At 39.9% G+C, this 14,777-nt stretch overlaps 1 protein-coding gene across 2 annotated transcripts in view; it reads left to right on the top strand.

Moving 5' to 3' along the window:
* Nucleotides 1-582: 582 nt before the first annotated feature.
* HCF106 (Bacterial sec-independent translocation protein mttA/Hcf106) overlaps nt 583-14,777 on the top strand; it is a 155,588-nt gene continuing 141,393 nt past the window's right edge. For both annotated transcript variants that reach the window (XM_089440989.1, XM_089440988.1), the window contains exons 1-2: nt 583-1,010; nt 1,298-1,419. In XM_089440989.1, the coding sequence (XP_089297115.1) occupies nt 764-1,010; nt 1,298-1,419 (369 nt within the window). In that variant the 5' untranslated portion in view covers nt 583-763. The remainder of the gene's footprint in view (nt 1,011-1,297; nt 1,420-14,777) is intronic.

Raw genomic sequence — 14,777 nt, 5'->3', positions numbered from 1 at the left:
CGACTAAATCCAACTTAGATCCGTCTTAACCCTGGATCTATAAATGCCCAAAAAGATCAAATCTATTGAGGTGCATGTATTTCTTCAAATTTTACACTCAAAATATATATTTACACCTTTAGAAATTTGATCTCTTAATGCTCCGTCCATTCAAATTAAAATAGATCTAAACTAATTATATCAACAAACCCTTTTTTCCACATTATCAAATAATTACTATATATGTGTTTTGGGCTTTTCACTTTTTATCGATATTAATTGACTTATACAAATAATAATAACTTTGATGAAATCATTTAGACAATCAGTTACTTGACTCCTTCGGTTATAAAGGAGACACACGGGGAAAGCAATAGGCATTTCTCGTTCACTTTCCTGGTTAAGTGCTTCGTCATCATCCACTGTTCTTAAATGATCATAACCTCAAAAAAAAAAATCAAAATACCTCCACAATATTTGGACACTTATTGGGTTATTACCACTATGGTTAAGAATCCCATAGGAAAACATAATATCGCTGCGCTTTACTTCGACACGTTGTGTTGATATGATTTGTCGAGGGATAAATGCCGAGTTCACGTTCAGATATGATTTGTGGAGGGATAAATGCGAAGTTCACGTTGAGTGGGATTGAACTGGTTGTAAACGAAATTGTAAGCCACTACAGAAATTGGGCTGACGTTCTGTATTATCAGTGGAATTACAAAAAAGTGAACGCCATTCAACGCAAATTTCTGGGATCAAGGAGAGGAGAGGATCGGGTATGGCTATAGCAGGGCCATGGGCACTCAGTTCACCCTGCTTGTGCTCTTCCGTGTTTCCTACAATCGGTTTTCGCTCTAAACACAAGTGGGTTTCTTCCGGACTGTCCTCTCAACACCTCTGCAGGGCCACGCATACACAAAAAGCTCATTTTGAGCCACTCTACAGAACGAGGATTGCCTTCTTCATAGGTTGGAATGCTCGCACCCATTTGGGTCAGTCATTCCTATTCAACGCATCAAACAGAGGTATGAAAAATACAGTATTTATTCACAAAATATGGAAATCTTGATTGGAAGCAGACCTTTTATCTTCATGTATTCATAATTCTAATCACAGTTTAGCCAAATTTATATACTGCAATGCACTTTAGATGGTTTTCTGTCTATTTGTGTAGAATCTTCTCTGTGCATATGTATGTACATGTATTAGTAATGGAACTGGAGATGGAACTTTTATATATATGTTTGCGTGGGCGCTATGGTTCCGAACAAAGGGAAATAATGGTTCTGAAATTCTACTGCCTGGATTCCAGGTTTCCACAGGCAGAAAAAGGGCAGTGGTGTGCAGGCCTCATTGTTTGGAGTAGGGGCCCCTGAGGCACTGGTGATTGGAGTTGTAGCTCTGCTCGTCTTTGGGCCAAAGGGTCTTGCAGAGGTAGCAATGAGACCAATTTGAGAATTTTTAAGTTGATTTCATTTCTCTATCGTCCTCTTAAACAGGTGCACATTATTGGACTGCGACCGTAGTCTTTTCTGTTTTTTGCCTTGACTTGTCTAGTTCAGTGTGCCTCTCAATAACTGAAGAGAGCTGTTTAAAGTATCTTGTATTCTAGCATTTAGCAAAATTGAGCAAATTAATATGTCAGACGGTAGACCATATAGGGGGGCTTTGCTTGTGAAACTTACTACAGGGGATTCAAATAAATAGGAATTTGCCCCCAACGCCTCTACCCCCCAAGAAAAAACTACGAGTAGACGAATGTGTCTGAGATCCAAAACATCTTCCAGTAGGATTAGAGGTTGTGAGCTGTCACAGCTTCTTTGGAGCCATGACTTTTTCTTCTTCTTTTTTTTTGGTGGTGAAACTTAGACAACTGCCCATAGCTGTCCAAGATATTAGAATGTAAAGTTGCTTTGTTGGAAATGCATTATGGATTTATTGACAAAAATGGGTATTTGGTTCTTCTAGTGCCCTAAAGAGCAATTGAGAGCTGCTTCTACCATTAAGATGCATCCAACACCAAAACTCCAGTCATGGTGCTTCAGCTTCAAGCGGTTGTGGATATATCTAAACGGGGCCAGCTTAGACAAATCACGTGTGTCTCACAACCCCCTACAGATATATTTAATTGACCTGATTTGACTATGGCCTTCCCATACCTATGTGAGGCTATATCTATATAAGTCTCTCTAATCTTGTTGGAGTTGTTTATGGATGATTTAAGTGTAATTGTTCTTGTCTAGTGGAGATGTAATGTCCCAAGGGAATTTTTGCCCTTAGGGTTCTATTCTTGTCTATGGTTTTCAACAAATCATGAAAGGATTATATATCATAACAGCAGTGCACATTCATCCACTCATGTAACAGTAGGTATCCTTGTATATAATCATAATGTACTAATGGTATAAAAGATATTCAACAGCCATATATTTCTTCAGCAAACCACTATAAGTCAGGACTGACTGTCCATTGAACAGTAGACCAATAATCCACCAACATAATTCCATCTGTAATCTCAATATTCAATAGATCAATATTCCAACTGTAATTCACCAATAACTATTACACTAGCACTATCCAATTCTGTTGTCACTATATTGACTAACAACGCACTGTATATTGACTGTAAACCTTCCAGACATCCTAGTATCGTGTTGCAATCTTCAGCTGGAACTTTGCTGCCCCCACAGGCTTAGTGCGCTGTCAAGTAAAGTTTGTGACAGATCAAATTATCCTTGCAGATTTGCTGTGCTGTCTAACCACTGTCTCTGCTGGCTGTGTTCATACCCTAATTCGGTCTGTGCTGTCCAGGTTACCTCCGCTGGTTTGCTGCTCTGACTAATTGCTACCTCAGGGAGTTGGGGCTGTCTTGGAGGGTGCTCTGTTATTCCAAATCCGAGCTTGTTCTGTTGTAGATTGGCACCCAGTGTGATTCCTAATGACTGGAGAGAGCATCCGCTGCCTCAGGAAAGGTGTCAGAGGCTGTGCTGTTGCCCTAAAATAGCCTCAGGGAGAAGGGCTGGCCTCAGTCAATGCCCTAAAGGTGTTCGCTGCCTCTCCACTCTTCAGCACAGTCCAAGGTACTCCGAATTGCCCTATCTGTGCCGCAGAAGGAATCTCCTTTTGACCAAGTAGAGACCTCGTTGTCCAAGAATAGTTACAGTCAGGTGCTGCAGAGGGGATCTTAATTGCTTTAGAGTCTCCTTAGCCAGAACTCGGTGATTAGACCAACCACACAAACTTCTCTTTGCTTGCCTAAACCAGATAAGATATGTCTCAAGGTGCCATGCTGCAATAGATTCTCCTTTGCCAAAACAAAAGGAAGAAATGCCTCAGAGAAGAGTTATGCCAAACAACTATATAGAAATAGAAAGGGACTAGCTAGGGTGGGATCATCACCACCGAAACTAATCAAAGAATATGGGGTCTTAAAACTCTTAGAGCCTCAACTCACAAACAAAAGTATCCAATCCACAATAATGAGAAAATGATCTCTTCACTGTCTTATTTATAGATTCCTTATGGAGTCTCTTATAATGTGAGGGGTTACAAGTTTAGCCCCAATTCTGGCTTCCTTAAGAAGTTTTGCCCCAGTTACCCCAAATTTACCCAATGTTGCCCCAAAACATTGGATAATGGGTTTCCCCCTTTATCATTGACTATGGCCTATGAGGTTGGATATGCTACTTTGTCCCCCCTTCCCGACTTTGCTTGTCCTCAAGCAATTGCATATTCAGGTGCTGCACAATTTGTCCTTCTATTTTCAAGGATGTGAAACTCCCTTCAATCCTTATAGCTTCCTTCGCAGCTGCCATAGCAAGAATACCAACACCCTTCTCTATTTCTTGCAGCCCATTAACCATAATGCTGGTTGGAGATGCCACCATCCAATAGTCACTGCTTTCCTTCACCAATTTATAGATCAATTCTGGGTCAAGAGTACAAATATGTACTGTTGCCGCCTTGCTTACACACCTAAGTTAATGTGGGAAAAATCCTTAACCCTCCTAGGTGTGGCGTTGGTGGCAAAGCTTAGAGAAGGGGCTATCACCTAATCCTAACACTCTCTGTCTAGGCTCTCTCCTAGCTAAAGCCAAGAGGGGTGGACCCTAAGGAAGGTTTCTAAGAAAACTTGCTAAAACTAACAAGTTCTAGGAGATGATTAGTAGATTAATTAGAGCATCAACCATTCAATGACTTGAAATGTAACTTGAAGCAATAAATAGAGACTTAGCAACTACAAATGATCATGGGCAGATAGTCAACATCAAAATGTAAATATATCAAAGTGAATCAACAATGTATCCTGCAAGGCAAATGTAAGTAGACCAGTGCCAAATAATATAATCTTGCAAGAAATAAAATATGCTCAAGGATAGTAACAATACTTGCAATAAAATAATGCTTTCAAGATACAGCAAGTACAATGAAATGAGAAGCTGCAGGGCAAGTGTTAGTAAGTCAAATCAAAACTACAATATGAGGTACAACTTTGAAAGAAAAACACTAATTGGAAATAAATGCTTACAAGTAAGATATTGCTTGTACTTATGAATGGAAATATGCTCACATAAAATAATAATATAACATCAATAGAACTTTGAGCTAATCCAATGAGCATGAACAAGATACAAGAATAGAACTAAATTACTTGCAGTGAAAAGATACAAGTGCTTTCAAAATATTTTGCATGTATTTGAAAAAGAGCTAAAATAATGAGATGTTCAATAAGATTCAACCTCAAGCGCATGCAAAACCTTCCAAAATTGTAGGGTGGTTGTGCGTTATGGTGTTCTTGGTTGATTTTAGTTAAGTGCCTATCTAAGTTATTATTTCTTTTCAAATCCTTCAACCTTGTAAGGATTGAGATGATTGCAAGAGGCCTTAAGTGGAGTGGCGTAACCTCATTAATCTATTGATTTTGGGTAGCATCGGATGTGCTCTAGCTCCGAAATTTTGTGGAGGGGCTAGAATACATGAGATCTCCAGAACCCATAAATCGTTTGGAGAAATTCCACCCGGATGAGTAGCTATTAAAATAATTAATATTTTTAATGAGATCCTAAGTCTAAACTTAGGAAAATAAAAGTATTAATCTGTATAAATAAAAATATGGGTGAGAGGGTTCTAAGTGACGAGGATCAAACCTGTTTTAAACTTAGTCGTTGATTAGAGATTAGATCACGACCGTTGATTCATCAACATGAAAACTATAAGAGGAGGCTTGAGGGTTAGTTGGAGATTGTTAAAATTGGCAACTAGGGCCAAACTCCATGTGAGTCTTCTTATTTATGGCAGCTGATATTTTTCTTGGATTCCTTTCATCGAGAGGTGTAGGATTGATCTAAAGATCATCCGATTCTGATATGTATTCATGGAGATATGAATTAATTTGTGTTACTTGACAATTTGATTCGGATTTATGCAGAAACACAATAAAGTACAGAAATAAACATAAATACAAAGATGCAGCGGAAATAATACTTCATTTCGTTAATGTAAAATATTGAGATATGCTTACAAGCATAAATGGAAATTAACTAGCTCGGACAATGGTAGCTTATCTCTGAGAAGAGATGTGGTGGCTACATGCCTCTGAACTGTGTTACAATGAGGCTCAAAGGCCTATTTATTATTGAGAAACAATGAAAAACCCTAAACATCCAAAAACCTAACCCTAGGAGATGAAGCGCCAAACTATGGGCCCCATTTGGGTAAATTGGTACATCAACTTCCCGGGGTCGTAACTTTGGCATACGATCTCCGTTTGACGCACATAATACCTCGTTTGAAAGATCTATCTGAGGACTCTATAACCCATGTTGGTCCTAATTTTCCCAAAAAACGTCGTTTAGGGCCTCAAAACGGCTCCGGAAGTTTAGGACCCGAAAAACTGCCAAAAATAGTAAATTGTGCTACAAATAAGGAAACTGAAAAACTGAAAGAAACAATGGTGGGGGTCCAAGTGGAATAGGCGGGTGGCCACCAATATCCACCTGGATCATTCCCCCCCCCTTAGGAAGCAATGGTCCCCTTTGCATTGAGTGCCTCTGTGAGATGGGGAAACTTCTGCTGAAATTGGTCCCTGGTGAGCTGTTCTGCAATGTCTGATGTGTCTAGTAATGGTGGGAAGCATGGTCGAGGGCGGTCCACATTGAACACTCGGTGCAAGCCAAGGAATGGGGGAATGATGTGCTCCAAAGCATTGTTTCCCACATCTTTGTTAATGGTGTAAGGACCATATTGGAGTGGTCTGAGCTTCCGATGGGCTCTGGTAAGGCATTCTTTCTGCAAATGCAACCAAACTTTGTCGCCCACCTGAAACTTGTGTGACACCTGATGTTGATCATGTCGCTGCTTGTACTTGGCATTTTCCAGAATGGAGCAGCGATATATCGACCCGTTGGGTAGAGGTGCTCTGGGAGTCAGATCGAACGAATGCTTGCCCTGACAGTGCAACAGTACCCTTGTCGGTGAAGAGATGTCCCTGTGTTTTTCCACAACCGTATCCACTTGCTTCTGCTATGTGGAGGAACCCTTCTCGGGGGCCATGGATGGGGCTATGATCTTCCCCTTACTTTGAGAGCGAACCAGAAATAAAATGAATTTCCTAGTTTGGGAGATGATCTTACTGCCTTTCTCAGCAGAGATCAAAGAAGTGGCGGTAGGTGGGGCTACCTCTGGTATCCTGCATAATGTATTACACAAAGAAATAATAATAGCGCGAGGCCTCGACTCATACACAGCATGTCGCTTCCACAAGTATGGTTACCTAATAATACATCACAAACATCAAGAGGTGGAACATCACATAATACTTCATCTGTGAAGAGCTTGATGCTATAGGGAAGGCGACATTGCTGGTGAAGCCACCCGATACTGTACGGTTGCAGGTGTGTTGTAGTCGGTAGTCCCAGTCACTTCACAAACTCTGCTGAAATGAGGTTCTTTTGGCTCCCACTGTCAACAATGAATTGCAGCGACGAACCCTTCACCCACCTCTGTTAGTGGAAAAGATGCTCTGCCTCCTCTGGATCTTTGGGCTCATTCTTCTGGATCTTGGCACTGACAGCAGTGGCGCTAGGTTCCACATCAATGATTTGCTTCCCTTTGTCATTCCTCTTGTCAGGTTCTGACTCAGGGTCAGAACATGCATCTGATTCTGAAGCCTTCAACTCGACCACCAGTGACTGCTTGGCCCAACACTCACTTGTGTTATGAGTGGGGCTCTTATGGAACTCACACCACTTCCCTGTTTCCTTCTTTTACTTCGTGGTGTTGTTTTTTTCTTGTGGCTTCGATGGGTTGTCTTGGGTCACATCGTCTTGGCTTTGTCCTTGGTTCTGCGATTTGGGGAAGCCTTTCCCCTGTTTCGGATTCATGGATCCAAAGTCGCGCTTATTATGTTTAAACTTCTGCTCGATCTTGACAGCGTATCGGTAAGCCGTGCTGAGCGAGGAGATGTCCAAGAACTCCATCTCGTCTTGGATGTACCTGTGTAGGCAACTGCGGTATTTGAGTACCAAATGTCGCTCAGAATCCTTGATACCCAACTTTGTGCCAAGGGTATGAAAATTGTTGGTAAACTCTTGCACGTCTTGGTCTCTTCCCTGTCGTAGCGTGGTCCACTTTATGTATTTATCCCCATAGCTTCTGATAGGGTAGTATTGCTCCTTGATGGCATCCCGGAATGGATTCCAAGTGGGTGCGGCTGAAAATAGTGAGGCCGTAATTTCATCCTTCTGCTCGTAGTGGGTTTCCCACCAATCCTTGACGTAAGGGGCTACTTTGAGAAGAGAGAAAGTAATCTTTTCCCGGTTGGAAAAATCATGAATGGAAAAATACCCTTATAGCAGATTTAACCATTTATCTATGACATCTGCATCTATCTGACCCTTGAATATGGGGATTTCAAAGTTAACTCGTACCTTAAGGGGTGTGGCGCTTCCAGAGTAGCTGCCGGGAGTAGATGCGTCACCCCTGGGTAGCTACTAAAGAATCTGGGCAAAGTTGTCCATCATCGCGTTCCTTTGTTGCTTGAGGGCTTTTTCGAGCAAGATTTTGATAGGATCTCCTGCCCCCTCGTCTTTCTTTTCATCCGCCATGGGAGGCCGTCGAGATTTGCGAAGTTGGTCTTGCAAAGGTTCGACCAGTTCAAGCCCTAACTCCTTATATCCCGACCTTGTTGGGGACATGCAAAGAAAAACAAAGAAAGAGCAGACCGTTCTGATACCACTGATCCGGATTTGTGCAGGAACACAATAAAGTTACAGAAATAAACATAAATACAGAGATGCAGCGAAAATAATACTTCATTTCATTAATGTAAAATATTGAGATATGCTTACAAGCATAAATGGAAATAAACTAGCTCGGACGATGGTAGCTTATCTCTGAGAAGAGATGTGGTGGCTACATGCCTATGAATTGTGTTACAATGAGGCTCAAATGCCTATGTATTATTGAGAAACAATGGAAAACCCTAAACATCAAAAAATGTAACCCTAGGAGATGAAGCGCCAAACTATGGGCCCCGTTTGGGTAAATTGGTACATCAACTTCCCAGGGTCGTAACTTTGGCATACAATCTCCGTTTGACACGCACAATACCTCGTTAGAAAGATCTATCCGAGGACTACAACTTTTGCATGACCAACATGGGTAACATGGGTGGGTCGATGACCCATGTTGGTCCCAATTTTCCCTTGCTGATTATGAACCTAACTGAGTTTAGGTAATTGATGTTTAAAGCTTGAATGTTTTGATGCTTCCATTGTAATGACATAATTTTGATATAGTTAACTTCATGCTTCTATATGTTTTGATGCTTCCATTGTACTTACATAATTTTGATATAGTTAACTTCACGCTTCTATATATTTGGTTGTACTTGCTATTAAAGTTTTGTAGGTACATAATCTTCAAGATGTTGAAAATGTTCTTAATTGAAGATAATAATAATGATGAGCATGATGAAGGAAGCTATAAGACTGATGATTATCAAGATGACATGAGAAAGAATGAAGTATATCTGATGTTGTTGTTCTCCCTAAGTTGAGAGGGAGCTTGGATAGAAGAAAAGGTACATCTCCCCAGTTGAGAGGGAGGGCATATTATGACAGTCATAATGAATACCTTGAAGAAAGAATGAAATCAAAGAATGAATGAAAGTACTACAGATGGATTTGCAAACAAAAAGATTTGAGAAATATTGAGGCTGTATTTGGGGCTATTGAAGAAATGAAAGAAGAAAGCTTCCGACAAGTTGTATTTGGATAACTTGATAATGATATAAGTAGCATCAAAATGATTGAGGACCCCGAAGGTTTGTATTTACTTATATATGTATTTAAAGGTTATTATTAATTGGCGTTGTGATTGTGTAGTATCTCTCCATAAAGAGATTGAACATTTGAATCATGCTTTAAGTGATGGATATATATTTGATTTAGTTGATAAGGAGAGATGAAGCATCTTGTGGCAACAAGATGCTTGGGAAGACATCTGGCTGGCCTATGTGTTGATGTCTAGATCCCGAAGTAGGGAGGGTGGTGTTGGTCATGGAGCTCCGACCTTGGATACACACCTAGATCCCTGGGTTGGTGTTAGAGCTTAAAATCTTGATGGTACCTAGAGTGGCTAAAGCTTGAGTACACCTTAGTCCCACCCAATTAGAGTACCCTGGTCAGGTATCTAATCTGTAGCACTGCGTGTGCTGTGAACTCTTCATAGAGTATGTCATTTTGATATCTTCCATGTACCTCTGTATATATGTAATTATGAATACCTCCCTAGTTAAGAGGGAGTGTTGAAAAATGTAACTAGTGTCAGTCTTCATAATTGTATTTGAGTCATGATGTAATGTATTTTTCAAAAGAAAGAAAAATGAATTTTATTATAAAAGAAATTGACTTATTAAAGCATGGGTTTCATGCTTGGGTCAATGATTTTTAGGTCAAAGCCTCCATTGTAGCCTTCTAGGGTTTATGTCTAGTGTCCTTGTCCATGTCATAATGTAAAAGATCCTTCTTGGCCTCTAATATCTATCAATCAATCAAGAAATTTATTTTTATGTAAAATAAGTCATTTAGTTCTCCTCCACCAAGTTGGCCTCAACCTAGACAAGTCAACCTAATTAGGGAGGGAAAATCCACTATAAAGGGGCAACAACTTGGCATAATTTGTAGCACTCACACACAAGTTTGATCTGCAGTAGTTGGAGGCAGAAAAAAGGTTGTGAAATTCAAGGAAGATGAAGAAAACCCTAGCGAAGGAGAAGGAAGTCTTTGTCAAGCAATAGAATTTCTCTATCTTCTACCACACGTGCTAAGTTTTTAGGTTGTTGGAAGGACCAACATTGAAGTACTGTAGCTGGGTCGAAATTCTAGATTGTTGCTGGGCTGTAGCTGCTGGACAAGAAGAGACTACTGAAGTTTGTTGAATCGTATTGGAAGACTGACTTGGTGGAGGAGGAAGGTCTTTTGGTCTAGTCTAAGGTCTTGGTCTACTCAATTTGATTAGTGGAAGAGTTTGATTGGATTTTCCTCTAGAGGGGTTTTAGCCCTGGTTGAGTGCCTACATATGGTGTCGTTGATCTTCATGTTTTGTTTTGATGATTGCTTGATGAAATAAAGATAAAAGAAGAACATGAAGAGAAGATATAAAGTCCACAAGGATATCACAAGTAATTATCGATATAAGAGAATCTTTCTGCCATTCTAATTTTCTAACAACCTTAATAATAATAACTTTTTCTTTTCTTCTCTTGTTTGTTACATAGGATACATACTGAAATGACTACAACAACAATTATGAAGACCGAAACTAGTTGCATTTTCAACAACAGTTGCCCATGAAGTCTTCTTCCCTCCGTTCCATCACTATTCACATGACACCTATCAATTGAAGGGTTGGCCAAGGACATGTCACTTCCCTTGGGGGCTGGAAACACCTAATAGGGTGGTCTTTTAACCACTCCTACCTAGGGAGGTAGCACTATTACGAGTTCAAAGCCTTAATTTTGAAAGGGAAGCCTGGTTTGAAGTGCCAAATTACCCATTACTTTCAAGCTTGGTTCACTTAGATGCAAAAATGATTAAATCTACCTAATGATGTAGTTGGTAGCATTGTATATTGTGTGTAATTGTGAGGTGGTTCCACAACCATGGCTTGGGCAACTTAACTTGGGCCCAAGTCTTTGCCAGGAACATATTGACACCCACAAGTGGAGTGTCGAGAGCCATGGGTTTTCAAGCTGTAACAGAGCATCACACATTGCCATGGGCACCTCTAGCACCCACAACATTCCAATGCTTTGCCCTACATTGATGACTTTTATTGGGATGATGCACCTAGTCCAAGCATGCCCCCAATCGACTTAGCACTTCATTAGGGGTTGGCAGCGAATCCAGGGCCTAGAGGAGGACGATCTTTGTTGAGAAAACCTCAGGGCAACAAATTAAATGATTTTCTCTTGACTTGATAGGTGCTTGTGATGTTCTTTTACTTCTTATGTTAGATTCTTCTAAGGCTTATTATCATTATGTTCTTTTATCATCAAACAACTATCAAAACATGAAGATCATTAAAGACAAAAGGATACCAAATGTAGGCACTCAACAAGGGAAAAACCTCTCCTAGAGAGGAAAACCCAATCAAATCTCTTCTTCTTGTAGAATTCTTTTCAAAGGACATTTCCAAGACCCAAGACCTAAAGACAAGACTTCCCCAAGATCAAGCCAGCCACCACAAAATGAGATCATTATATAGTCAACAAGTTTGACCTTACCAAAATGTAGCTCTTCAAACTTTCGTCCTTCTCAGATGGGTCTGCAACTTCACACAAATGATCAAGAGAACAAAAATTTTGGTTATCTTTTCTTTGCTTAAGTCCCTCCTTCCTTCATTGAGATTATGTCTTTTCACCTCGTTTTTTATTCCCTTTTTCATCGCAGATCAGATCAAAAAATATATTCATTGGGAGAGTGTGTCAAGAGGTCAAAGTCCTCTTCTATTTATAGTCTTTGTATGGGCTAGAAGGGCCTCTCTAGGCCAACTTGAAGAAGGCAAGACGACTTGATCTTGGGGGTCTTCTAGACCTTTCTAAAAGTCAAAATAAAATTTTCTTTTTTTATTACATATGCCCATTTGGGTCTTTTACATTATGACTTAGACATTGACTCAAGATATAAACCCTAGAGCACACAATGGGTGCCTTGACCTATTGACCAATGACCCAAGCATGAAACCCATGCTATAATAAGTCAAACTTTCTTTTACAATAAAATAAGAATTACATCATGACATGATACAAAACACAATTATGAAGATCGAAACTAGTTACAATTTCCAACAGTCTTAAACCTGGAGACATGTGAGTGCTAGCACCATCTTGAGAGCTCTCAATGTTGGAGCAAAGATAGGCATTTTTGGAGATCCACAAGACCACTTTTGTGCCCCAAAATGAAAGTTGGGGTCCACAGAGGAGCATTGACCATGACGTAAGGGAAAACCCATAGGAGGTGATTTTAGAAGGCTTCTACTCACATCTTGGCACCTAGAACCCTCAATACTAGCCCTAGAAGAGCTCACACATGCATGACGTCATCTTTCTCTCTCTTACGGCTCACATGTGTGGGCAAGAGTTATGTTTTATCATTGGCTACTAGGTTGGCTTGTGACCTAGCTTGTTATTAGCACATTATTTAATTAATTTAGGGGGCATTACGTAAAAATAAACTTTATGATAGAGGAGAGATCATTTGTATTAAAGGATTATCACACACTTGGAGATTTCAGCCTCTCTATCTCTAGAGAAATTTCAACCCTCTTTTTTTGTGGTAGAGATTGGATCTATAAATGCACTTTGATATTTGGAGCTGGTTTTGGTTATCTTTGGAGCTATTCTTTGGAAAAATGGATGGAATCTTTGCCTGCTATCTTGTAAGTGCATGTAATTGTTGAATATCTATTTTCTTCATGTCTATGTATGTAATAATATTGATTCTTGGTTGTTGGAAAATGCAATATGGTAGCTATTAATTCCGATTTTCCTTAACCTTAATAATTGCTTCTGGCTGCAACATCAATTCCCAACTTCGACCTTGCAACTTCAACCTGCAACTTTGATGCTGTCGCTGTTGCAGAAACTCTAAGACAGTTCTTCAAGAAATCCTCTTTTGAGCAAGACAATCTTTCCCAAGGACAATAAGTCAAAACAAGGTATTTTGATCTTCCAGCAATTTGGTCCTGCAACTTGATCTTCTGCAATTTGGACCTACAATTTCGGTCTTCCTGGAAGTTGCAAGAACCCTAGATTTCACACGTGTGAGAGAGATAGATCCAAAAAACAATCTTTTCTGCTTGTCTTCTAGACCTTCGCTCTCCCTTTCTTGCCTCTCCTAGCTCCAAATCGAACTTCTTCTTGTGAGATCGAGCTTGTGTGAGTGAATGTGCTAAATGAGGTTGAAGCTCCCTATATTTATAACCTTTCCAAGGGGTAGAATTTCCTCCTTTAAGCCAACTGAAAGCTACCAAGGCAGACTTGTACTTTGGAGGTTTCCAAGACCTTCTAGACTCAAAGTAAATTCTTTTACAAGTTACATCTTGCTCAAAAGCGTCTAATAAATATGATGTTGACTCTCTTGACTCATGACAATAAGTCATATGACCTAACAAACCCCAGAAGCATGTAGAACATGCTTTTACCTAGAAGACCATCAATAGGGAGCATGAAACCCATGCTTTAAAATAATAACTTTTCTTTCTTCTTGTGTTTGTTACATAAGATATACATATTGAAATGAGTATAACAACAATTATGAAGATTGAAACTAGTTACCTTTCCAACACTCCTCTTAACTAGGGAGGTATTCATAATTGTACAACCAATGTAACACCATTCTCAAACTGAAGAGTTCTCATAAGAAGTGTTGGAATGATAAGCCAACTGTAAGCATCAACATTATCACTAGCACTGCCTTTGAGGCGTAACTAGACAAGTCCATCTTCCTTCAAGAGCATTATGCTAGGAGGTTTTACGTGTGATACCACACTACCTCTACAAGGCACATACCCCATCCGAATGTTCACTAGGTATGTCCTTTTTGGACTATTCTTATCTTGGATTCCCAATCCCCAAAGAATATTGGTCCTCTTTGACCACTCTTATGTTGGATACTTGTCTTATCCTCAAAGAGTGTTAGTACCTTTCCTTTCTTGGATTATCTATCCTCAAGAGACCATAGATGCTTCTCCAATCCTCCACCATTCTCTCTCCAAGGCCTTGACTTAGACTTACAACTGTTAGTCTTGGTCAAGTGCATGACACATGAAGAAGAGAATGCATGTGATGTTTTACCATCAATCCCTCTCAATCAGAGAAAATATCCCTATTCCCTTTTTGATTAGAGAATAGATCCTTGCTCCTATCAAGGAGAGTCTACTCCCTCTCAAAGCTAGAGGAGATTCTTGACTTACTTCCAATTGGGAAGTCATAACCACAAGCTCTCTAGCTTGTTTCCATAAGAGTATCAACCACTTGTTCTTTATGGAGATAGCTACATGGCTCCCTCTTTCCTTTTCATCTCATTATATCAAGCTTTCTTCCTTCCTAGGTATCATGGAGCCATCTTCTTCCTTCAATCTTGTGACAGGGTCCAGGCCATCACTTTCATCTCGTCATCAACAATGAAGGCATTATATTGAGCCTTACCAAACTTCAAGCTAATCATAGCTTCCTTATGAAAGTGATCTTCTTTGTATGAACTTGATCTTCAAGTTATCTTCCAACA

This window comes from Pinus tabuliformis, chromosome 9, assembly GCF_031772625.1.
Source record: "Pinus tabuliformis cultivar Carrire ecotype Pingquan chromosome 9, CPIR1, whole genome shotgun sequence".
Taxonomy (NCBI): domain Eukaryota; kingdom Viridiplantae; phylum Streptophyta; class Pinopsida; order Pinales; family Pinaceae; genus Pinus; species Pinus tabuliformis.
This window is presented reverse-complemented; position numbering and strand designations above follow the sequence as displayed.